We start from the raw sequence: 27,440 nt of genomic DNA, 5'->3' as shown, positions 1-27,440 counted from the left end.
GCACTTAACTTTATATCTCATAATTGCAACGTCCAAACGACCTCGTCCGCGATTTATTCGACATCATATACAGTTTCTCAAATTGCAATAGCGACGTACGCATCCTTTCCATCTGGAATAACGAAATACGAAATTTAAAAAAAAAAGATATTCCGGTATTTGTTGAGCAAATAATGAAGCCAATATTATAAAATAATATCCCAATAGGAATAGACAGATCTTTCTGCCACGATCATCTTCAACTAATTAATATATTTAATATTTTAATTCGCTTTGTTAACATGCTTAACGCGCTAATAATATTTCATCAGCTGATGAAGACAAACTGAAAAGTCTATAGACTTTTCACTGCTTAATTATAACTGCTAGTCTATAGACAGCAACAATAACGTAGATAAGTACACATCGTACATTGCGTAACAATAGAGACAAATTGTCGGGCAAGTTCCCACGATTCTTCACGAATCTACTCTTGTCTGTCGGCGTGATGCACTTGCTGCTTCTTCTATACCGCCGAACGAACCGCCGCTGCAAACAAACCGATAAAGTGCCGGTACCGCGCGAAGGTATTACGATACGCCTACGCTATACACGGATGGCGTTTGCACGAGAATGTTATGCGTTAATGGGCCGACTTCCCGGACATGGCGAGTTTCGACGGTCGTAGCAAATCGTCAGCTGACAATGACATTGCTGTCCGTCACGTCACGTCGCAGACGCCACGGATTCCGTTTCTCTCGCAACACTCGTGTCCGACAAAATGCGACATGAACGTTGCGCTTGCAAGCGATACATGACATAAATATGGATATAAATAATTAAAGCGTACTTATCACTATTAATACTTTCGTGTAATTTACAGTAGTAAAAAGAATTCTAGTCGGAATGCGTTTTAATATAATAAACTTACAAAGAGATAGTAACATAAGAAGACAGTTTAAGATAATAAGATTATTACTTGAAAATCAAATATCTCTAACGTAATTAATGATTATTGTATTTATCGGTCCTTGTTTTATTAACGTTAGCAATTGTAATTTACAATAACTAAAGATTTTATTAATTAGTAAGGTTTCTATAATTTTTATTTGCTTCACGCGTAATATTTTGGTATTTAAACGTTATCAAATATTTTTTTGCAATTATCTAAAATTAGATAAGAATATTGAAACGAGAAAATTAATCTCATTGATGCATTACTTTGATCAAACTATATTATAGCAAAAAAAAGAAGAAGATAAAGATACATAGTAACGTTTTAAATTCTACATTAGAAATAAAGTGATCAAAGTTCGTGTACCTTGTACGCTAGTATCATACGTTGCAAGATAAAATACAAAACTGCACTATTCTTTTGCAAAAATGATCTATTATTCAGATCTATTATTCTATTTGTCAATCTGTAGCCCAACAGAGATGCAATAAAAAAGAAATGACAATGCAAATATAATTTATATTTGCAAGCTTATTTATATTCCTGCTATGTTTTTCTTTTATATTTTCCATTCTAATATTACATTACTGTCATCACATAAATGTGACGAATCGAGTTATTATCGCATAAAGGACTTTGCCTTAGCAGACGCGAGCAAAGGTTTAACTTGGTATAATCGAAGCGACAGAGAAGATTATTGAGAAGATAAAAGTAAATCGATCATCGATTTATCCCACATTTTTACGTCTCATCTCTTTCTTATATCACTATACACGATTTTCTTTTTTCATGTAATAATTACTCGCATTCGCAGCAATTGCCGGTTACCGCATCACAAGTCGATTACAAGAAAAAATAAATAAATAATAGAAATAAAAATAAAATAATAAAATATAAATCAGAAAAATTGAAATAAATTAAGAAATGGATACTATTGTGAGAAAATGCTTCAAGAAGACAAATTTGTATAATCAAGCTTAAGTAATGCTTAAGTAATTCATATTAGAACAGGTAATTCTGACAGATTTCAAAATTTACTCTGCAGTAAATAAAAAAATATAAGTTATGAAACCCTCGTTTCCCTCCTACATTCTGAATAGCATATCAAAAGTACGTACTCATACATTACCGTTTGTTCGAAGAACTTCTCTCTAACATTTTCTGAGAACTGTATAACGACGTCTGGTGTGTTTAGGAACTAAAAACGAATATTGTCTCGTGCACTTCAATAGACCAATTTGGCGAATGGCGCAAAAGCGGAAGGCAAATTTCTTAACAAATGTGTGCTCTCGTGCACGCGCGGTATATCATTATTTGTTAGAGTTTACAAACCGAGACGGTTCCGGTCGATTTTACCTTGTGCAATCAGCAATCTACACGGTGCACTCAGCAGCCGGTGGTAATCTGCTCTTATCTCTTCTCCGCCACCTATGGTTTTGCAATTTAGGCGTATGCAACGTGAAATATCGTTGCCGCGGCGGGCGCGGCGAGAGTACGCGAAGGCGCACGCGGCGATTTCTACCGCATAGGTACGCGCCGACTGAAATCCTTATCGTGTCGGTCTTACGGCGATCCGGTCGGAATGCACGCTCTGAAATGTAAGCGTGAGACTGAAGGAAAAAGAAGGAGAAAGAAAAGAAAAAGAAAGAACCCCGCATAAATTACAAATGGTATAGATGCGAGCGAGGCGTTTGCCTGTAGATGCCTGTAAAATTTACGATCGGAAACACGTGCATCCGTCGCCGCGTGCGGGACACGCGGGGGAAAGCGCTGTGAGGAGACGTCTTAACGTGAAATACACCGTAGGTACTTGCACAATTATAATTATGCAATCGGTCGCTTGAACGCGCACTTTCGCTACGTATATCTGTGCGAATTCGAGAAAAAGAAAGAGAATATTATCGGCGATCTTTGTAATGATTTAAACGCGCCCTGCTTCACGCCAGGATCGTAAAATCGAGATTAAATTGAAGTTCTTGTTGTCAGTCGCGTTCGTCATCGCAAACCGGATAATGACAATGACGTGTTATGGATCCAGAGTTATTAAATTACTATCGCGGTTTCACTTTCACCCCGTTTCGTTGACAAGTTTCTCCTCGCGTATATGCGCCGATGTAGTAATTTATGCCCCGCGTTTTGCCGTCCCGTTGACGCGCTGCATTTTAATTGGCTAGTACGGAAAGCATACGTTAGAAATATGACAACGTAGTCATAAAATTTTAACGAATCAAGCGTGACGACACTTGAGAAACTGAAGCATGAGATTATAGTAAATAATTTCTCAACAATTTTTCCTAAAAACGAGCTAGTATACCAAATTTTGTTAAAGATTCTATTACAAATATTAACATTTATAATTCTGACACATTTGACATATATTCTATTAATTTAAAACGACAGTGACCTAGATTTAAAATAATTATTAAATTACAGTGCATTAAAATTTCAAAATAAACGCGACTACATTATAAACTATAACTGTCGACATGTATACAATCACGTCACAAATATGCGTGTTCCAGTTGCAGATTGTTTGCACAACTGAGAGTATTCTACACTTTTCGATCGTGCTCGTATGGAATTCGCATTACGAGCGAAGAGAAACGCAACGGCCGAAAAACCGGCCGAATAAATAAACGCCGTTAATCACTTTGCATATTATGAAATATGCATTCACCTTGATAAAATGAAGATCCGCAGCGTGACCCTGTCGGGGATAATAAAAAGAAGGAAGCGCCTATGTGTGAATCGCTCAACGTTGCGCAATGCACGACGCGCCGATTAAATTATCATAAGTACAAAAGAATCAATGAAAAGACGAACGCAATAAAAATGCACGCTGTATACAAGTTAATATACTTCCAAAATGTTCTTTTACATAATTTGGAAAATTGTAACTCTTCAAATATATAAAAATTTTCCTATTCTTTTTCACGATTAGAGACAATTAATATATAAAATTAAAAAGTGAAAGAATTGCAATAAAAAATGCTTCTGCTCTAAAGAATTAGCGTCAAATGATACGATAAATAAATCGCATAAAAATCTGCATTGCTAATTCGCGACACCCTGAACGACGCGACGCTGGGTATCGAGACAAGGTCAAAATGATGTTCAGGTTCTCCGAACTATGATGTTGGGACTTCAAACCCGCGGGACTACTTCATGGACGCGAGGGGAAGTATGGGAGTGGATGATTTTCTCGGAATCATAAATAAATTGCCGTCATCGATCGCCATTCCAGCGTCACCGTTGATGCCCTCACTCTATCGCGCTTTCCTGTTACAATAAAATTTAGTTTCCCTCGTCCATGCGTAAACGCGGCGCGTGCGATTGCTTTCTTCTCTTTTTCTTTTTTACAAGGAAAAGGGATCATTAAATATTTGCCGTTCCGTAATATGAGAGCGGAGAGAGGCACACTGTGTCGTGTAGGTATAGTTTTGAGGTAAAAGGAAAAAGCTAATAGCAGATATCGTGCGTAAACCCTCATGTGGAAAGAAATTTACGCACCGTGAATCTAAGGCCACGCTTAGAGGCATCTTCGTATCGCGTATAGTTTTACGAAAAATACGCAGAAATACATAACTAATATAAAACTATTGAAATCAGACAAGAAATGTGCAAAATTCATAGCTCTTCCACTTTTAGTGCTATTGATTTACAATTTTCTTTATGTAATAGATATAAAATCAGAGGATTAATAATATATTATAATTTTCAGTATTTGCTTCAAACACTAAGGTTGAAAAAAATTGCTTTATTTTTTTTTATTTTAACTGCTTTAGTAGCGGGATACGATAAAATAATCAAACAAATTTATTAGGTGGAGAAAAAACCGCGATAATAAACGGTTTGAACCTATTATTTAACAGCGCATGCTATTAACATTTAAATATTCTTTAGTTTAAAAAATAAATAAAAGTGCACTTAAATTTTTACTGTACAATTCTTAAACGTTCTAAAGAATACAGCGTAAAGTCGCATAATTGAAAAGCGTTACTTCTTTTTATAAATAAATTCCAGAAAATAATATTTGAATCATGCGAATATATGAATTTTTGGCATCTTATTACGCCTAGCAATATCACCGTCGACTAAGTGGTATGCACAAATATGAAACCTTTTATCTGATAAGAACCGTTGGTTCGCGATAGCGTGTTCAAACCAGATAACCATTTTTGGTCGGTGATGCAAAAGACCAACAGAAACTGAATTTACAGTTAAGTTGGAGTTTGGATAGCTCTTCGTGAGATAAGAACATTTTCTAAACACATCTGTTTCTCATTTATCTCTAATTAGTAACCATTAATTCTTCGTCTTCTTCATTTTACAATAAATAAAGCATCCTTGCGCGAGATATCTTAATGCAAATAATGGCACGGTTGAAAAATTAATTAGTCCACTTCTCTGCTTTATCAAGACATGATAGGCAAGAAATTACGTTGAAGAATATTTTTAACGGCTGTTTCAAATTCTGCTCGCCTTCAGTAGAGGACAGCATTCACTGAAGAGAGTATGGAGGCTACAGATACCCGCCGTATCGACGGACAAACGCGTGAAAATCATGAATTACCACTTCGAGTAACATTTGCAACTTGCACTTCTTTAATAAAAAAATATTGTCGACATTCGCGTGCGATTGTATGTTTCTTAATAAATAATAGCATCTACAGAAATATCTAAAAATATAAGTAAAATCTGACACAATGTTTCGCTAATTATAATTTCATTGTCCATTGTAAATTTAACATCCTCTGAATCTTTGAACTATTGTTATATTGTCTCATTAGCAATGTATGACTATGCAGTAACGATATTTTCAAAGATATTACAACAGGAAGTTTGTTATTTATTAAATATTGTACAGATAAATATAGTATATCTTGTTGAAATCATTTTTTATTAAAAATCTATAGTACGCCTTAAGAAAAGACTAGGCGATGCTCTGAAACTATGATCTCTATAAATTACTCAAGAAAATATTAAAATTTAAGTACGTGATACTAAAGGAAGAAATAGATGGCATATGCTACAGCAATTTTAAGTTAAATCTATTTATTTTTGCAATAAATATTACCATTAAAATTAAATAATTAATAAAACTATTTGCAACTGTCTCAGAAAATAATTCTCAAGTCTATCTATAATCAACAATTATATACAAACTAAAAATCATTGTACATGAACAAGTTTCTCTTTTTATTACGATGTTTTACTTGAATATTTCATTTGCAAAAACTTTATATGTATATTAAAAAGAAATATAAAAATACTTTTCTTGCTTTATCTCTTCACGTCTTTTTATTATTTTCAACTATTTCTTCAATATATTAGAGATTCATATCTATTATCTTTCATATTATTTAAAACATTGATCATTCTTTTAAGAAATTATTCTAATAATTTTACATTGAATAATATCGCAGAAACGCACACGACGTAGCGGTCTATTTGCAATGACTGTGAAGTTATTATCTTATCTGACCTATTTTAAGTTTACGTTACCGTATCGTGTGTAAATACTAGCTACGCCCAAATAGCATTCGGTATGAGAATCTTCGGGGAGATTTGCCGCAAAAAAAGAACGTTCATAAATTATATGGAGAACTTCATTCTAATTACGTAAAACACGCAATACGTAATATGAGCTTCCGAGTTTATAATGTCAATATCGTATCTTTCAGAATATTTGTCTTTTAGTTTTTAGCTTAGATCATTCTTGATTATCTAGGACAGCTTCAACATACTACGCCGGTTGCCAACAGATGGCAGATCACCAAATAATTTCTCGTTGGCATAATAAGAATCGTATATATTTATCCGCAAAACACACTGTAAACATATATACATAAATTTCTAGTTATAAACAACATCTACATTTTTATGTAGGCGAGCAGGAATATCAATCAATATCTTATCGTATAATTCCACACTACGCTTAATTAGTTTGATAAATAGAGAACATATATCTATATAGCGCGTTGGAAGATAAAAATATTTTAATATTGCTCTTGATACGCAATTATCATTATTTTTTACGGATTGCAGACGTCGGAGCATTTTATTGTGCATTGTGCAATGCACGTCGCAACTTACACCTAGCTTCTATTGTCATTATCTTATCTTTTAACATTTTAAAAATAACGCATTATCTTCGTTATATAGTTTCGTATGTATATAAGATGTATGTATATAAGATGCATCATTCTGTGTGTATGTGTGTTTCTAATTTTCTGTAGAATCCCTGATAGTCATTTTAGAAGAGATTTATCTCAGAACAAGTTCATTGACCTATATATATATTCAACTATTATATAACTAGAAATTAGATAATCTGATTTTGATATTTGCAAAATCCGCGGCCAATATCTTCCTTTTCAATGTCACGTTGATGACGTCTGAAGAAGTGTCCCCGAATTTAAAAATACATCTTCCATCTGTATATCTGTCTAATTATCTATTCCGCTGTCTCCGCTCCGAAATCTGCCAACCAAAATATCATTCGCTGAGCGTCATTCAGAGCCGCGAGTCCGTAAACAGAATCTCATACCACGACCTGTTCAACACTGTGCCGCTCGTTTACGCTCATTCGCATCGTCCACGCACTTCCTTTCAGTGTTCGACCGTAGCCTCTCGCCGTCCGTCGCATCGACGCCCACGCAGTCGATCGGCAACCACGGCGCGTTCTCCAACAATCTCTCAGCCCACTCAGCTCAGAGAGTGCCGCGAGCCCGAGTTCCTCTGATTCCAGGTGGCGTATCGGTGCCTCACCTGCCAGCGTACAATTTTTACCTGCGACCCTCCACCGGATCGGGGACCAGCGCCCGACCAATCGGCGCGCCCGACCCTGGGGCCCCACGCTCCAACGCTCGTTCCATCTCTTCGAGGAAAGGTACGCCTCGAATAGCTCGCTCGGTTCGAACTTAGTTCAGAAATTCCGCCGTGCGCAATAAACGAACGTGAAACCGATTGTCCTGCCTGCGCATATTGCGCCGCGTGATCGTGCGCCTTTGCGAGTGGATCGCGTTTTACTTTGGGAACGTCGACAACAGTCCCGCGGACCAGGTGAGTGTTCGATCGCGAACGGAGCCAACGCAGGACGCCTTCCTGCACTTGGCTGACGATGCAAGATCGGGCCGATCGGCAACGCGATCGGTCACTCAAGATGGCTCCGACTTCGCCGAGGATCCCTCGACACGTCAAGCTATAGGACGTGACGTTGATCGTTTTGGTGCCGGGAACGTTATCTTATCGTCGTAAACCGTTTTATTGCGTCGCGCGATCGTCGCGATATACTTCCCGATTCCTTCGTGCAACGGGCAAAAGCGTTCACCGAATTTCACTCGTGAATCACATGCTATTCCAATCATTGCAAGGAACTTTTTTCATCCTCTTTCCTTATTTGAGCTTGTGCGAAGCTTGTTTCTTCCTTGCCGCGTTTATTCGCAATTGTTAGCGTTGCAGATTAACGCGAAACGATCCCTGCATGCTGTTAACGCGTACGTCAACAGAATAAAATACGCGTTCGAGGAATCCCGGAGTCAGCTGCGATTCGAGTTTTCTTACGATCGGCTTTCTTATGCAAAAATCTCACGCTAGGACATTGCAATTTACGCAATTTCCGTAACTAAAATAAATTAACAGAAAAGTATATATTTGTTTCGCCAATAATTGATTAATGAGAAAGAGTTTATTTTTATAATCGCCGTTTGGCTAGTGTCGTGACAATTCGACCATTGGTTTTGGTCGGATTAATCGTCAAGACTTTTTCGACCATGGGTTTTGGACGTTTCTAAATTGATATATAATCTTTGACACTTACATATAAGCATCTTATTTTTATTAAATTAAATTCTTAAATTTATTGCGAAAAATATTACCTTAGCCAGAGTAAAATAAATTAAAATTCCACGAATGTTAGAGCGCAACAAATGTGGTGAGAAAAATAAAAAACTCAGATTAACTCAGAGTTGTAGTGTCTCGATACGGAGCTAGTGAAATTTTTCAAAAAGTTTCTTCGTGTTCGCAGATTGTCACGAGATGTCTCATTGTCTTCAACGATTATAATCAGTCACATCATCGTCGATAAATTACCGATTAATTACGAGCAACTCCATGTTAATCATTTAATATGAATGGTTAGCCTTTGAATTAATTCAAAGTTAAACATTAACATGCCTCAAGTTTCAAGAAATCGAGAAATATCCATCCGCGTTACGCTACGTCACTCATTTCGTGTTACTCCCTTTAATCACAGAAACTCGTAGCACCTCCGGAGTTGCAAAGTGCTTTTCGAAAGCGTATTCCGATCGCCGTAAAATTACACGAACGACAGAAATCGCACTTTGAGTCATCCTCATTTCCGATTCCATCCTTCAGCCGCACGCCAACGTGACCTGGAAACCGCCGGTAGTCGAATGCAAATTCCGGTCGCGAAGATATCGCGCCGATTCGTCGCGTCGCATCGCGGGCTAGTCGCGGAATTCCCTTGGCACTGCTCGCCACTCAACGCGTTTCGCGTATCGCGTATCGCGTATCGCGCATAGAATTTAATTCGTGCGTCGCGTCGCGTCGCTCGCTCGTAACGCAACTCGGTTGTTGACTGCATGTCGACAGTGTCGACGGAATGTCGCGTGTACTGTACGAGTGACCTCACCGTATATTTTTAGGCGTTATCGTTCGGATCTACGTCAATCGGTCAGAACACTCAGAACGATTTCGGCCGGCATCTGTCTCAATGACTTTCACGAAACTTTTCACGAGGCTCGCGAAGACGTATCCAGCGAGAAAATCGATAAATTCTTTGTAAATTGCGCCATTAAGTCATGTGATTGCTCGAGTGCAAACGAAGCATGTTTTAAAAGTATTAAGTGGCCTTTATCACTCTTCTACTTATCTTAGATACGAAATCTATATTTTGTTTGAAAAATCCCCGAATCACCTAATATTTTTAAAGTTTATCTTATTTGGCACAGATAGAATAGATATTTTTATAATTTATTATATTATATTATTTATTTTATTTATATTTAAATACATTATTTATATTATTTATTCAATTTATTCAATTTTATTAATTTATTTATGTATTACATTAAAATGCAATTATAATGTATTCCTTAACCAACGCGATAAACATATAAATCTTTGTGCAAGCTTGCACAATGATTTAAATAAAAATAAGCAAATAAAGATTGATTATATAAAGAACTTGAAATCTGTTACACACATGTTAACGGAATGACGAATAACCAAGGGAAATCAAAGAGCAGCCTGGTTGCTGGTCACGATGGCAAAGTCAGTGCAATTAATTATGTTCATACTTTCTTATCGCACGCTGTCCAATATCATTCCGCCCATATTACTGATATCGAAATTAAACAATTTTGTGAATCCTTTGCTTCATATTTTCGAATTGTTCATTAACATATTGATTTTAGCTTGAACTCTTTGATTTTATTTTCTCTTCGAATTAAAAAAAAGATATTTTCATATACTGCGCGAAATCTGACGTTCTCATTCTCTCGCGTGATGCACTACAATGTATACGACGTAATTCGACCGGCGCTATTATTATTTCGCATCTTTCGGATTATGCCATTACACAATAGCGCAAGGTCAGTGTCCACCCAGATGATCTATTTTTACATGTAAGAAGCGCGAGTCATGTGCCACCGTCGAGTCTGGTTGTGAAAGCAGGCGAGTGCATGATAATGATCAAGGTGCAAACTGTAAACTGCGAAGCGAAATGCGTACATCAAGTTGCTATGTTGCATTCTATATTACGTTGTTATTTATATTAATAACTACGTATTCCTGAATGTTCAATTAATTAATATTATACAGGAACCTGAGTTTTCCCTCGCGAAATATTTTATAATTAAATCGCTCTGAATAACAAACATGTTTTTATTAAAGAAAAACCAATCTAAAATGTATTTTTTAAATTATAATTTTTGAAAATTATGTATTACTATAAAATCGAAATTTACAAGAGAGAAATTATTTTATTTAGATATAAAAATAGAGTAATAACACTAATAACATTAGACATTAATTTGTTTTGTTTTTATAAAATTTCTCTGAACTCTGTGAAAAGTACATTATTTGAGAAACATTTATACGAAGTGTTTAAAAAAATACTGCCGATTTAAAATATTCTTCGGTGGCATTATCTTGCCGCGCTAGGCACTGAATCTTCCTCTCGTCTCGATACTTTTATTTGACTTTGTACCGGATGCATAAAGTTCGAGTGGAAGAGCCAGTTCGTGCCAAATGTATCGATTTATTCTCTTTACCACTTCGCCTTTTTTATTCCGAGAAAGAGAAAAACATACGCGATAGTTCCACACAATAAGCTCTTTATCAACGCGATGAATAATATAGTGTGATAAGAGAGATAAATGATTAATACGTGTCGTTCATCGTACATGACAGCAGTTTCGGCATTTTACTTGTGAGCGAAAAGTGTGCAAAGGAAAAAAAATAAATCACATTTACAAACACGTCAGACGAATATTTTAACTTGTCCACATTTTTCTCCATCTGCAATTGCTTCTATTATTATCTGTAGATAGCATGAAAGGCAAAATAGAATCACTATCAGTCGGAAACATTAGAGATTCAAGAATCGCATAATCAGGAAATTATATTTCCTGGTTATTCCACTAGATCAGTAGAATATACGCAAGTAATATTCTTCTCATGTTTTCCTGGTGTTCCTGGTATAAATTAGTATGATTTCATCTTAAGATTTTCATCTTAAATCAGAATATTTATTACAATTAAGAATTTAATTGACTATACTGGCAATGATTATAATCGTCGTGACAAATCGTCATCGAGTTTTCGACCAAGGATTCTGGTCATTCTAAAGTTGATGTAATTTTAGATGCTGGCTGAGGTAATATTTTTCGCAATAAATTTAATTATTTAATTAAGATGCTTATATTATAAGCATCTAAAATTACATCAACTTTAGAATGACCAGAATCCTTGGTCGAAAACTCGGTGACGATTTGTCACGACGATTATAATCGTTACCACGATTATATTTACTTCGCCAGTCAATAATTAACACAATTAAGAATTTAATTGACTATACTGGCAATGATTATAATCGTGGTACCACGATTATAATCATTGCCAGTATAGTCAATTAAATTCTTAATTGTGTTAATTATTGACTGGCGAAGTAAATGTTACTTATTCGGTCAGAATGTTTATCTTAAATCAATGTGATTTGTTCCGGTTGTATAAACTTCGAAGAGAGATAAGAAGTTGTAATTTTCTTTAATTTATTTATACGTTCTAATTGTCACGCATTATTGAACTCTGCTTCTTTGCAATTAAAAAATTAATATTTAATACAATTTTTCTAGTTTTTAGTTAGAAAATGCGTGATTCAACCGTGCTGTGACTTGAGTGTCCTCAGAAATTGATATCAAAGAACGCTTAAGCGATATTCCCGGAAGATATTTCAGTTCGGTTCACGTATGCAACTATAAAAGGCTACGCGGCAACGAACGTGCTTTCGATTCACCGTGAACCACTCGCCATTGAATCAGGACGATTTCCTCAATGCCGTGTGGTTGTGACGAGGTCGAGCTGTATAGGGATAACGACGATATTTTGTAGCACGAAACGCAGTTTCTTTATGTTTCCTAATAACCCATAAAAATAGCAACCATGTCGAAGAAAAAGATAATCATAATAGTTATTTCACAACAAAATGATATAATTTAGTTTCATTTATTATCATTAAGAAATCATGAAGATATTGCTTTTTTTGATAAAATTTGTGTGTCTCGGACGATACCGCAGACACCGAGGAAATTAATAGATTTCTGTTATCATGATGGACTAATTGGAAACGTACATAAGTTTCAGATAACTACAAATTGTACAAGTGCATTATATTTAGAGTTTGATAAGAAAAATCTAACGAGTTTCGTAATTACGAGGAGTTTATTCAAATAATGGGCAACAATGCACGCTGTAGATTCATATTACATATTAGTATTTTTACAACTTGATATAGAATCACTTTTTCAACTGTATAGGTAAAGAAATAATAGCATTTAATTTTGAAGAATGGTTCAAATTAACTAAAGAAGATTACCTAATAAAACCACATGCACAATTTCAGAGATACTTTGTTCAGAGATACAATCGCGCCGTTTTGAGTAATATTTATGTTCCGCGCGGTAGGCGTAGGTGTCTTCGTGGCGAGCCGCATTTAAATCGCGTAAAATACGTATATATCCTCTGTCCTCGGTCCCGACGTTATTTATTAAGCGAACAACCGGACAGCCTCGTATCGTCCGTACATATCGAATACGAGGCATCGACACGTGCGGCCGTATCATCCGCGTTCACTATCTTCCATTTCTCTTTCCCTTCTGCCGAATCACGAAGATCTAGAGGGTCAACGGCGTGGATTGACCTCTAGCGAGCAGACGGTTACTGACACGAGGAAAAGCATCGTTGCAGCGAGCAAGCGCGGATTGCGCCTCGGTGCTGATGAGATATCGTCACGGTTGATGATTTCTAGGAATTAAGATTCCCGCGGCAGATGCAGCGGAACTTTAATCGAACCTAGACGCTCGAGCGGCGAGTCGTTGCGCGAAATTCCTGTGGAAATTTATAAACAATTCTAGGAAGATGAAGGAAAAATGCGCTTGTGCTCATATCTACGTGATTTGTATGCGGTGTCGCTTTCTAGAGAGAGTTCAGGGGAGTTCAGAGAAATTGAAAAAATCTAAAATACGCAGCCGCTCTCAGCCGTCGCGTTTGCAGGCTGTACCGTTTGTTAACCGTACGCTAAATTACAACGGGCAACAGCGCGACCGGAGACAAAACAAATATACTCTTCGAGTACAGAGTACGAGAGATAAATATACCGATAACACAGTGAGATAAAGCACAATATCTTTCGTGATAAAGAGGAAGTGGCGAATGCTATATTCTCGAGAGTTAAATAACTCCAGGTAGACAGAGGATAAGATTTATTTAATTGAAATGTTTATTTGGTACGTGAAAGTAGGTTTTTAAAATGGATTGACGATAACAATTAAATTAAAGATATCACCCGAGAGCTATTTTTACAATAGTCGGTTTTTATTATTCTCTTATTCTTCCCTCTCTTCCTTATTTCTACTTGTTAAAAATATTTTATTATGTTATTTAACGATAATACTGTACAATATCACATTGATATTAATTACAAATAAAGAAATGTCATCAATATCTTCATTTATTCATTTATTTACACAAGAGACGTTGGTAAAATGATTTAAAACATTATTATAATAGGGAGTTTTTGCAATACCGTCTTTCAGATACGGTAACCGTATCTGAATTGTTCAGATACATTCACTATCTGAAATATAAAAAAACGTATATCTCCATATATAAATAAAATAAAATATAAAAAAAATGCATATGTCATCGAATTCATCATATGCTAATTATATAGCTTCGCATATAGCTATTAAACTAAGGAGACTAGACGCACGATCTGTCGTCGTAACTCATGTTACTTGTAATTGCAACGGTCGCGCATTGCGTAAGTTCCAATTACGATGCGAAAAGCGTTTACGCGACGAAACAAGAGCATCGCGGAAAAAAAATACATGCCGATCTTCGTGAAAAGGTGGATTCCGAACGAAAGGAATGTATATGTACTCCTCGCTCAACATTCTCGTTTAATGAGTGAAGCAGTTTTACGATCCGTGCACATTTGACGATAGAAGCTGTACGTAATAACCAGTAATAATTATCATAACCGCTGGCATATACTACACCATTCAACCTGTACGTGTGTTTGCAATGGAGACGCTGACATTTTATCACCGTCTAGAGTTTCTAACGTGACGTCAGATTCTTGGGTTATCAATAAAAAATTATTTAGCTATGCAAGCTATGCAAGCTATGCTATCGCGGATTAATCGCTATATCACTGATCGTAATTTTCTTTTGAGCTTATTGTTCACCGATATCATGCACGTTTATTGATTAGAATCGCAAATGGATTGAATGAGAGGCATTATTTAATTAATGTTGAAAGAACATGAATAACATTGTAGAGTGCTCTGGTGTTAAGCTAGTCCTGAGTGGATCACAATCGCGCTCACCGCGACAAGACGAATGACAGAATGGACGTGTAATTCCTATTTGGAAAGCAAAGTATGCCTCTTCGAGGACGCGTGTTCGCATCGTGCCGCAATCGGACACGCTCGCGTACGCCCAACGGAATGTGTTGGATTAAAGGCGTGGACGATCGCAAAAAAAAATGTCAGACTGGAAGAACATTCGCGGATATGCAACACCAATATCTCTCCGTGTTTAAAATTCAAATTGAGACTTAAATTACGATAGTCGCGCTACAATATCAAAAATTGTTATTGTTATTAGCAGGGACTACCGTTGTTACGAAAGGGAAAAGGTTTGATCGATACCAATGCAATTTAATTGCCTTCTGTCAATCGCATTGCGTGTGCCTACGCAACATGTAAACAGCGAAATAGCTTTATCGGTAGAGAGAACGCGAATCATCGATTTGAATATCATACATGCAACCTACATGAAACCTGTAGTGGAAATAAAAGAATTTCCGAGCAGTTATTTAAACAATATTTTATGTATGTAGACATAAGAAAGGAAATATCATTACATTCCTTCGAGATAACTCTATTGTAGACAGATATTCACATGATACATTATTTTTTTGGCATTCTTTGTCTTTCTTCAATACAAAAGAATAATTTTATCATATCTGATGTAGTCATTTCTAAAGTATTTTCCAAAGTATTTTAGAATAAATTCACGGAGAAAAGGTAAAAATTTTCGAAAAGATTGTCCTATCAAAGAATAAATTCATTAAATTCCTAAAAACTATTTTCAAGCTTGCCATACATAGCCCCAGTATTGTTTTTATATTATCTTTTTATACTTTTACCTGAATTAACCTTTTTTTGCTCCAAGAATGTTTCCTCATAATTTCATATTTGAACTCTCTTGACATTATTTCTACACAGATCAGTCAAGTTGTCTGGATGATCCGCTGTGTTACTCGAAAGTACCGAGACATCGAGATTAGCTGGATCTCTTTCGAATCAGGTTGGTTTCTCGCTCTCCTGGACCCGTCGGCGATTTGGGACTCGAGGGGAGGAGCTGACCACCTGCGCTTGCTTCACTTCGGGGCAAAGTAATTCTACCTGGCTTAAATCCCGCCGTGGAACCGTCAGGTTATCTTTGAGAGATCGAACAAAGACTCTCCAGATGGAACTCGTGGGTCCTCTATATTTAGGCTTCCGCCTCTTAAATTCACGCGTAAACGCGTGTGTTTGTTCACTTTACGTTCGATCTTCCTCTAGATACATTCCACAAACGACTGTGCCACGGTCCGTCGATCCTCATCTTTTCTTAAGAAACTTCTCCGGTCCAACAAAGAGGCGCCCATACGGCATTGAAGAGGACGAAAATTTTCGTGGGGACCGTGGACCGTTTTCTGAATATCTTCTTTCGGTTGATCTCAATGTGGAACATATCTCGAGGTGGCCGAAAACGATGAGAAATCATCCTGCTGGCGCGGACGTCAAGCGCAAACATAATTCGCTTAATTCATCGAAGATCAGATTCGATTGACCGATCGAGAATTAGAATGACATTCTAGAGATGAAGGAAATCTTTTAATCCTGGCCTTCACTCACAATCGCAATTCGGCTTAAAAAATATTATCATGATGCGAGTATCGACAGGCTCTCATGATCCGCACGTAGCTCGGCGATCGCTCATGTTGCCGAGCGAAATAAAGAGGCATCGAGTAAGATAGCTCCATTGTCATCAGGTGACGAGAAACATCTCGAGTGACTGTTGCGTAGCGCGTCGATTGTGTGTGTATGTTGAAAATTCTTCGAGAAATACAATTGACTAGTAATAACACTGGTAACAACACTAACAATAACACTAATAACATTAACTAGTAGCGATATTTTTCCTAAATGCACACCGAGATAAGATTGCCAAGCTGCGTCGTGCAGTGTTGTTTCGATTTCGATTGAGATTCTGGTATCGTCTAGTGGCCGAGAGCTTCTCGGAACTGGTCTGCGTCTTTCTGACGTGTGAAAATAATTGCCCGATTTCTGCATTTACAAGTCGCCGCGACGTTTCCACCGCATACAATGCATTTCTTACATAGGGAGTTACGCGTCACTGATAACTATTCCACGTGCTCTTTGCATTTGCATCTAGAAGCCGAAGTCCGCGCCAGGAAATTGTTTACACGGAAGAACGACGCGATTCTCACAATAACTTGCGTAAATCCCGCTCCGATGAATGCACGGTCCATTTTTGCCGAGGCTGATCGGCTCCGGAGACTAAATGCGACGCGGCGCAAATAATTCTGCTCGATAAAACCTGAACGATAACAATTGAACAACGCAATATTGTTTCTTCGCTCTCTCGCTTCTTAATTAATAAACATTTCTACATTGTCATTGTTTTTTACTAACGATATATTCTTATAAATGTGTCAAATCTTACATTTATTGTAAAGAATTGATTTTAAAACGCGCGAATAACAATGAAAATCACGATTGATAAAAACGCTCAGTTAAAAAATCGATCTTCGTACTTAACCCCTCGATAAAGAATACGTGACTGATAAAGACACATATTGATTGAACACACGTAGCGCGAACGTGCAGCTTGATCGCTATATGTATAACAAAGAGAAAATTGAAGCTTTAGCGCTTTATTAGTTATATTTAAAAATCTATCATGAGTTATTTAAAAAAATCGAGGCTTTTTGATTGTCTTCCCGTTTAGATTGTACGCGATAACATTTTATTTCAGCCGATCGACTTTCGAGACAATAATCTCCCTTCACATCGGTTACGAAGTTGTTCGGCCCACGTTTACAGCCAAATACGTTCACAACCGGTGCAAACAGGTTTCCTCGATGTTTGTGTAACACTCAGACAAGAGTCATTATTTACAAATAATATCATAAGACCATTATAATAACATTATTGTAATAAAATAATTTCTGTAATAGTTATTGCGATTCTTTTTAATAAATTGACGCTCAATGCATAATGTAATTACAGCAGTTTACCGGTTAGCCTCGGCGATTGATGCTGCATGAAAATGAGATAATAAAACACGTCGCGAAAAAAAAACAATGTGTGACGTCTTTTTGTCCGATGACGTATTTCCCACGTAAAATATACTTCCTTGTGACTCTCTGATTACGATAATATTGCGTAACAACAATCGCGCGACATATCGTGTGTTTAGTAATTCTCGCTACGACTTATGAGGGATATTTCTCGTCTTTTTAACGATTCCTGTTTCCGCCATCTAATAATCATCTGATGACCATCCAGAACGCGCTGCGTTCGTTTTCATCCCCGTTTGTCGACAGTCCATAACTATCGCATATGTGCCAGAAGTCGTGCCAGTCGGCAAACCGTCACGGTTATCTAACGTCAACGTCTGTAGGTGGGGCAAAAACGTTGTACAGTAACGCGAACAGCGTTGCACCGAATGCAAGCACATCCGTTAAAATATTCGACGCGACAAAATCGCGAAAAGCGGAGCAAGAGTTTGAATTATCGTGACGCGATCATTTATGATTATCGTCGAGGTAAAGATACTTTTTTGCGTGGAAATGCAATAGAATCTCGATTATTCAAACGCTATTTGAACGGAAGTTTGAAAGTTGTTCATAAGTCTAAAAGTTTTGAAATATAAATTGCATTTTGTACATAAGAATTGCGATACTTCGCATTTGCAGCGATAAAGCAAGGTGGAACCGTTAATACATCTTATTTTTGCGCCTGCAAAGTGATTTCAAAATAGCACATCCGGTTTGACGGAAGAAACCTTGGTGCAACGATTGAAGGTATTCCGGAAGAAGGTTGCTCTTGTTTCTTTGGAAACCGCAAGAGTTTCCGCTCTTGCACTTGATTGCACCAACACGAACGTGACGTTCCGACGTAACACCCGATCTCTTGAAAACTTTGATATAGATTCTTGGTATTACGCTATATAGGAGTGACAAAGCGTTGTAGCGTTATTAAATCAGTGTGCATAAAAAAATCAAACAATCAATACACAAAATGGTAGACATAAATTCCGTTTTACTAATGTTTAATAAATTAAAATTCATATTTATTAATTTTTTGTAAATTGACCGTTTTGATATTTTAGCAAATACGTTTCGGAAAGTCAAATAGAACAATGTTTGCTTTGTGGAGTAAATTGGTCAGCAGACGTTATTTGAGAACGGACGTGAAAAAGTTTCACGTTACACAGAGCATCTCAGATTCATTTTCAGTGGTGCAATTTTAAAGATTTCAACGAGCGTACTAAGAAAGAATGCCGTTTAATTATTCTTTTAAGAAGCGAAAGATAAGCTAACAATTCTCAAAAGTTTTAATTTCAAAACATATAAAAAGGAAGATTAAAATTGCATTGAATTAATTACTTACTTTAATTAATTAGTTGTACAAAAATATAAATTGTAATATAATAAATTTAATTTGTTTCTTTTATATTTTTCACTAAACTTTTACGTATAAGGCAAAATTAGAACGCAATTGTAGTTGAGAAATTATAATAAAAATTTCTAATAAAGTGAAAGTCTATTATGAGCACGAATATCTTTGCTAATGCGCCTGAACTACCGGCAGGCATCGTACATAAGGTATCCTTGTCTTATCCAATAACCGATTATTTTCAGAACAAACCATAACATGGGGATCTCGGCAGCTTGGCTGCTGACCATCTTCTTGGTGGTCGCTGCCATTACAACCGACGCATCACCTACTTCGACACCACGCACTACGGAAGTCGTTCGTACCAGCGGAGTAAATGCAACGACCGTCGAATCCGCGAAAACGACACCGAAGGACAGCTTTATAGATTACGCTAGACCCTTCACGAATATGAAGGACATACTGATGCAAGAGATCCAGACTTTGGACAAAGACACTTTAGACAAAGACGAAGCTAAGGTAAGTGCAGACTTTTTGTTACATAGAGTACATTGCGTTCTATGATATCTTTAATCTTTTAACGAAGTAAGTACGGTTACCTTTTTATATAACGGATAGTTTAATCGCAAATTTATGAAGCTATAGGTACGTAATAATACTTGTTAAATATTGACGGATAATAATTTTCTATTGCTCGCATCATTGCAACACGTAAAGGATAAATAATACGTCTGAAAAGAGAATTCTTTTATCAAACATAATTTAAAAGGTCGAACTTTGGAATACAGTTTGCTTCAATTTGATTTTTGCCATATTTACTTAAGTAAGTTACACTTAATTACGATATAAAAATTATTTAGATCCAGGAAGAGGTAGCGAAGACTTTCAAGGCCGAAGCGCAGAGGGACAGCATGATGAACTTTCGAATAAAGCCGACTTTTAAACCGAAGATAACTGTAAAATCAAATTCGCTTCTGGGTGAAGATGAGGAATTAAAGAAACTCGACCCTATACCTTACGAGGATGATAATAGCGACGAGGACAGCGACGACGACGACGAATTCAGCGACGAGGAGTACGAGGATGAGGATTTGCTCCCGGGGGTGGATGATGATGAAGAAGTTATGACGGAGTGTCCTGATTATTGCAAATGCGCCGGGCAATACGCGGCTGCGACAACTGCAACGTATGTTTCTAATCGGATCTTTATGTAACTGAATAATGTCCCTTGGTGTTGACGGCAGATAAAGAACTCGTAGATTGGCCTTCGCTTCCTGCTTAGAGCGTAATAATATGACAATTTTGACACATTAATGAAAACTTAATAAGTTAATAAAAATTAGATAAACATTCCATTCTTGTTATAGAATTTTGTCATTTTGCGTAAAGCTCAGGGAAATATGCAAACGCGATTAAACAAGATAATTAAAAAATTACGTAAAATGTCATAATTATATATAAATAACTTAATTGTTTCAATGTCATTTTTTACGTTACGACGATTTGCTTTGTAAGTTCTCCAAAATTAGTATCTAATTTCAGTTAGAAAAGTAAATTAGACGATCTCCTGCAGAATGATAAAATCTAAATCGATTATAAAATGCGATTATAATACAACTTGTCTAATATTCGTGATAACAATCGTGCATAACTAAACAGTATGAGAATGCGACTTTTCCATTAATCTTCTTCATTATTTTTTTACTTACTACCCGTAGATGCACCAAATTGACGAACGAGCAGTCCTTTGGGTCAAGTATCGCTCATCTGCGCATCGAGAACGCCGGCGAGATACAATTGGGACCGAACGCCCTGCGGGCTCGGGGCCTTCAGCAATTGGAGTCCATCACCATCGTCGACACGCGCATAGTCGAGCTAGATCGCACAGCCTTCAATGGCATCACGTACCTGTTTGCAGTGAACTTGACACGCAACGGTCTGCAGGACATCCATCCGAACACCTTCCAGAACAACACGCAGCTCAGCCTGCTCACGATCTCCGGTAATCCGCTTAAACACATGCACGACTCGAGGCCGACGAAGCACTATCTGCTGCACGCACCCTCGGTCACCGATCTCGACTTCTCGAACAACGGAATATTACGGTTGAAACGCACCGCTTTCTCCAAGATGCACAGCCTCAATTTCATCAATCTACGCGGCAACCGGCTGAGGGAGATCGACAGCACGATCTTCGACTCGCTGGACCAGCTCATGGAAGTGGACCTCTCAGATAATATACTGAATGAAATCCCCATTGACCTGTTCATTAACAAAGATGTGCAAATTCTTCGTGTCGCTGGTAAGAACGATGAAACATGTATCACGTCACGATATTATTTATTAATAATTAAGCGAGAGAATTCGTTAATTAAAATTTGATTTAAATTTTAATAATAAAATTATAAAAATCGTAAATGCTTGATTTTTAACAGAGATAATACAAACTTAATTGATTAATTGCTTAATGCCTCATACTGATAAGTAAACTAGAATTTAGTTATTTCACACTTATTTTAGAAACTAATTAATAAAGAAAGAATTAATTTGTATTTTCTAGGAAATAATCTATCAACGTTGGCCACCATAAGTTCTTCGAAACTGACGATGCTCGACGTCTCCAGAAACAAGATCAGGATAATCGGCAAGGAGGATCTGGAAGGCGTACCATTATTGGACCAATTATATGTCAAGTCAAACAATTTGAAGAGAATCCACCAGCACGCTTTCAGCAAGCTCGAACAATTACAATATCTGGATATCAGCGACAACAGGCTCTCCTTGTTAACCGAGCACCATTTCAAATCTAATCCAAGACTACAGGTTCTGCTGATGAACGACAATCCCGCTTTGCAGGTTCTGCCAGTTTTCAAAACTTACGACCTGGAGCACAATACATTCAGGTGGATATGTGTCACTTTGCCGCTTTATTTTAAAATACCAAATAAATTAGTACTTATGTATATAAGTAATTGTCGTTATTTAACAGCACCATCCGTTTCGAGTGCGCAAATTGTGGTCTGGACAGCATCAAGGTAGGCACGTTCGACGAAATGCCAGCGTTGACTCGGCTGAAGCTCGCGAAGAATCGCCTGACCGGCCTGCCCGATGGACTCCTGGATAATCTTTCGTCTCTTCGAGAATTGGATCTGTCCGACAATATCATCACTACTCTCACACCTAACATGTTCCGCGGCGCCGTATCTTTGAGTAAAGTGAACCTTGGCCGCAATCCGTTGAGAACACTGCAAGTGACGCCGTTCCTCAGCATTCCGGGACTTCTCAAGCTGGACGTGAGCCGGTGCAACCTCGAGCGCGTATGGAGCGAAGCTAGAGTGCCGTTGAAGAGTCTTCGGTGAGAAATTTTACGGAAATTTATTAATAATTAAGAGAGAGAATTTGTTATTTAAAACACAATTTATATTTTAATAATATTCAGATGCAGAATTATAGAAAACTAAATAAACCAAAATTATTGAAATTGCACTATGATCTCTGTTATCATATTTGAAAAAAATTCAGAATTTTCTTCTAATAATATTTAAAGCTTTTGCAAAATCTTTTTAATTACAAACAAAATTATTCTGTGACATCAATATATTTATTGAATAGTGTATTACGACGTTAAGATATTCGTTGACCAGGGTATCTCACATTTTCGTTTCCGTTTAGGTTCTTGTCGGTTCGCGGTAATCTTCTGCGGCGAATCACCGTCGAGGAACTTAAGGCCACGCCAAATCTCGCCAGTCTGGATTTGTCGCACAATCCCCTGGATTGTGACTCCGAGTTCACTGAAGCTGTGCAATGGCTCACCGATCATGGCGTCGCACCGACAGAAGTACTTGAGTGAGTACTCAAGTTCAGAAACCAGCTAAATATGTCATGTCAGGACTTCTCTCAATCTCTCATGTTGTTTTTACAGACTTTCCAGTGATAAGTTCGATGATATTGAAGATATTGATAACATGGATTTGATGGACGTCGGTCAGTGGACGGACTTGGCGAAGATAGTTTGCGATGGAATCGACGATGGTCCACCATCCAGATCGCTTCCTGGCAAAGGCACACGCCTGAAAGACATTCTTCTGGATGTCGATGTTGTAGAAGACGCCGATCCTCTGTTGAAAAACGAGCTCGATAACGATGAGGTAAGACGACAATGAAATAATGTTCTTAGAAATATGTCTCAGTATTTCTTTTACATACTTCAATTGTTTAATATCTTTTAATATTGCAATTTATATAATTTTCAATTCCTCTGTATAATATCATCACATATTTATCGATCTTCCAAATTGTAATGATAACGTGTGATAATGCCGGATGCGTTTCTCACAGAAGCTGAACATCGATCACGGCATGCAGCATATCGACGAGCCGCGGCTCATGGAGGATCAAGAATACGACGAGGACTTCGCGGTCACCACGGAATATCACACTTGGTACAACTTGAGACCCGGCTTCAAGGTCTGGCTGGTTTCCGGTACCGTCCTGTCCGTTCTGGTAGTCTTCCTGTTGGTGGCGCGCATCGCCTGCTGCTTGGCGAACAAACGTGGACGGGGTCCCGTGATCAGGCCGCCCCTGATCCTCCGTCAGGGTCTGGTCGACAACAAGAACTGCGGTTTGGTGTACAAACCCCTGCAGGAGGAAATAGCCACGCCTCACATGCCGAAACGAGGTAGCTTCTACTCGAGCAGCACCTTCCATTACGACAAAATCGTACCAGAGAGTGTGTAAGAGAAACTTGTTTCCTGATTAATTAAGTGACCAATTACGGGGCGACCGGATGTGATTGGTTGTGAACGGCGGGCTGTCGAAGATCATTTCGCGCCGTTCTCTGCGAATCAAGAGAAGAAGTTCTTCAGACTGTTATTGGGTGAACGACGAAGCCGATGAGAATAATTAGGCAGACTCCTTCGACCAATAGAAATATATGCTCAATATACATGCGATTTTATCAGCAAATTGGCAGATAATTGTTTTTATTGAAAGAGTATAACTATGAGCATTTAATTCGACCCCCTAGAAACGCGATACGATTGATCGAAAAACGTGTTTCTTCTAGGCTTTGTCGTGTTCTCAAAGTTTATACAAAACACGTGATTAAGGAGCGTTTATTGTTATTATTAACTCGAAGATGCCTGATAGAAGTAAAATATGGATAGTTACAGTATCTTAGATCTATAAATCGCGCAGTACTGTGTTACAATCATACATAATCATGTATTTTTTTTATAAATAATGAAAATTTACATTATTTTTTACAAAAGATAGAGTCACAGAAGATTATAACAATGTACTTATTATTTATAAATCCAATGCTTGTAACAGCTCTACTCGGTTAAGCAGGGAGTTTCAAAGCGTAATTCAAGGAAAAGCAGTACTGCCCAGAAGCATATTTAATCAAATAATGCATATATAATCATTTTACATAAGGATGTAACTTAATAATAATAATACTTTGAGAAAATTGGGCAAACGCATGTCTATTGATGGCCGGTGATGGACGAATGAGAGAATTACATGTGACAAATGTAAAATTTTATACGAAACGGAACGAGAGAGTTTCCTGTAGGATGCCCAGTCATAGTAATATATGCCAACATTATCGTAAAACAATAAATAATTTTTTAATTATGGTGACAATATCCTTACTCAGCGAGAATTCGAAAACTTACTTCGAAATATTTTGTACGTACGTTATGTCGCTACGCACGCACAGGCTCTTATTATTATGCTATTATATATATATATATGCTGTAAATAATAAATATTGTTTTAATAAAATTTAAATTAGAATCAAATTGGAATTTATTTCCCACCTTATCTAAATTGCTAGAAAATTATATATATATACATATAAAGGTCGGACTCAAATAGCTTCGGAGATATATGCATACACACACACACACGCGGGGAGACTCTTTGACGCGTCGTGTCGTGAGAACGGTGATTACTCGCGAGCGTTTTTACCATACCGAAAACCGACTAGTTGGACTAAGAAACCAGCGATAGCAATGATCGAGCGCGTGCCGATGTAACTTGGCTCTTTTTATTTATTAGAAATTGACATTGTGCAAAGTATATCGATGTACGATGACGCTAACAGAACAATCGTGACGATGCGCGTTTATTTTTATTCTAGCGTAATGGAACACGCAATGCCCTTACGGAAAGAAACTACAGCCAGTAAATATTACACTTGTGTAGTTACTACAGGACCACCTGTAGTTATCACAGAAAGGAACACAATAATCTGTAGTTATTACACGCTGTAATTACTTAGTGCGTGAAATCCCTGTAATATGGAATACACGTCTAATCATGAAGGGTGAAATCCACTACACGTGTAATCCACTATATATGTAATATACTACACGTGTGGTAAGTGACTTGTGTAGTAGACTACACGTGTAATCCATTATATGTGTAATATACTACACGTGTGGTAAGTGACTTGTGTAGTAGACTACACATGTAATCTACAAAATGTGTAATACACTACTACACATGTGTATTAAACGTAATGCTACCAGTAATCCATAAAATTTGAAATAGCGAGTCTTATCATATATGGAGGGGTAAAAACCACAGTGGTGTAAGTCAAATTTTTAAAAATATTTTCTCGTGTGCATAGATGCAATTTATATATTGTACAGATTGCATCTATGCACACGAGAAAATATTTTTAAAAATTTGAGTTACACCACTGTGGTTTTTACCCCTCCACCTCCATATATAGTATACTTTTACTTCAATGCAGCTGTATATATATAAATTATTTCTATAAATATTGTTTGAAATTTATTAGATTTAATGTATCACTTTTTAACCACATTTTATTATTTTTTAATTTCATATTTTATAAGTAATTTCATAATGAGCCGGCACTGGTTTCTGACATTCACCCGACTTTAAGAAATATTATATCATATATCTAATTTAAAATTTTATTACTCTTTTTAAACTGAATTTGTTTCTTAAGATGATTTTTGAAAAATTATATATTTGTGCTGGTTATGACATATGTAGACTATATAACACTTACATCAAATTAGGAAGTAGTCTACCACGTAAGGCAGTTGGCTCACGATCCAGAGGTCCCGAGGTCCCGAGTTCGAATCCCACCAAGGTAAGTGTGTTTTTCAAATACAAGAAAATATTTATAATCATAGACTGCATCTTAAGAAACAAATTTAGTTATAAAAAAGTAATAAAACTAAGAAAAAAATAATTTTTTTTTATGCCGGGTGAATATCGGAAATCAGTGTCCTCTAGTATTAAGAGGACTGCAATCTTGTAGTCCTGTAATCCTGTAATATTTTCCTGTAATCCGAGCGTATAGTACGAAAATATTACAGTATATTACAATACTTCAGTCTGTAATTTTGTGTAATACTTTTATGTAGTTCCTGTAATATAATTTTCTGTAATCCGCTGTAGTTTCTTTCCGTAAGGGTGACGATTACATCGCTATATCGGAATTCGAAAAACGGCCAATTTTTGTGACGATCGCGACGGTTCACACGAGGGGCAACAAGGAATAACATCGGTAATGTAATAATAATTATTGTAATATATGCAAAGTAGTGGAGCGTACTTATATATTCGCGGGGAGACAGTTCCATCATGGAATTCTTGTCTGATCGAATCAGTAACCGGCACTCTTTCGGGAATCAAGTATCTGTAACCGACGTTGTTACTCGGCGACAGTTATCAACATCAAAACGGTCAATCGCACGGTCGAAGAACAAATCGCACCTTAACAGCAAATCTATTTGTTAAATATGGGACAACTAACATTTTTTGCTGCAAGAGCTAATTAATTTTGCAATAATAGCAAAATCTTTTGTTCCCAAAAACATAAAGATAGATAGATTTCATACATTTCCCTTACAGGCAAATTTTTGTCCTAAATGGGCAACTTTTTCTTTGCACAACTCTTGCTTTTTCCTTATTTTTTCCACTTTATTTAAAGAATTGGATTTAGTTCGTGTTGCCTC

At 37.0% G+C, this 27,440-nt stretch overlaps 1 protein-coding gene and 2 long non-coding RNA genes across 8 annotated transcripts; 1 reads left to right on the top strand and 2 right to left on the bottom strand.

Moving 5' to 3' along the window:
* Nucleotides 1-6,731: 6,731 nt before the first annotated feature.
* LOC139774987 (uncharacterized) lies at nt 6,732-7,624 on the bottom strand. Its single transcript, XR_011718720.1, has 2 exons — nt 7,491-7,624; nt 6,732-7,417 (listed from the first exon to the last, which is right to left on the bottom strand). It is a non-coding gene; the product is annotated as an uncharacterized lncRNA (long non-coding RNA).
* A 48-nt stretch (nt 7,625-7,672) lies between these two features.
* On the top strand, nt 7,673-25,241 carry Gp150 (glycoprotein 150). Of its 6 annotated transcripts, none has more exons than XM_071710548.1 (9): nt 7,673-7,826; nt 19,683-19,956; nt 20,298-20,623; nt 21,156-21,739; nt 21,998-22,340; nt 22,427-22,792; nt 23,110-23,283; nt 23,360-23,585; nt 23,776-25,241. In XM_071710548.1, exons 2-9 carry the CDS (start codon nt 19,696-19,698, stop codon nt 24,172-24,174), a joined length of 2,679 nt encoding a protein of 892 aa, XP_071566649.1. In that variant the 5' UTR covers nt 7,673-7,826; nt 19,683-19,695; the 3' UTR covers nt 24,175-25,241. The 6 variants fall into 6 exon arrangements, with proteins under 6 accessions (XP_071566649.1, XP_071566639.1, XP_071566675.1 ...); XM_071710538.1 differs by lacking the exon at nt 7,673-7,826 and adding an exon at nt 7,847-7,999; XM_071710574.1 differs by lacking the exon at nt 7,673-7,826 and adding an exon at nt 9,633-9,797.
* LOC139774981 (uncharacterized) lies at nt 24,675-27,248 on the bottom strand. The gene is made up of 2 exons (XR_011718719.1): nt 26,901-27,248; nt 24,675-25,603 (listed from the first exon to the last, which is right to left on the bottom strand). It is a non-coding gene; the product is annotated as an uncharacterized lncRNA (long non-coding RNA).
* Nucleotides 27,249-27,440: the final 192 nt, after the last annotated feature.

This window comes from Temnothorax nylanderi, unplaced genomic scaffold (assembly GCF_030848795.1).
Source record: "Temnothorax nylanderi isolate EJ_2023f unplaced genomic scaffold, tnyl_v1.0 TNYL_tig0004_pilon, whole genome shotgun sequence".
In the NCBI taxonomy this organism is placed as follows: Eukaryota; Metazoa; Arthropoda; class Insecta; order Hymenoptera; family Formicidae; genus Temnothorax; species Temnothorax nylanderi.
Note: the sequence above shows the minus strand (reverse complement) of the source record. Positions and strands in the feature narration are given on the sequence as shown.

What these genes read in the sequence shown, in the direction of transcription:
- Gp150 (XM_071710527.1), top strand. Translation starts at nt 15,991, where the DNA reads ATGATCCGCTGTGTTACTCGAAAGTACCGAGACATCGAGATTAGCTGG. An exon ending in TAGACAAAGACGAAGCTAAG is followed by an intron (nt 19,957 to 20,297) that starts GTAAGTGCAGAC and finishes AAAATTATTTAG; the next exon opens with ATCCAGGAAGAGGTAGCGAA. An exon ending in ACGAGCTCGATAACGATGAG is followed by an intron (nt 23,586 to 23,775) that starts GTAAGACGACAA and finishes CGTTTCTCACAG; the next exon opens with AAGCTGAACATCGATCACGG.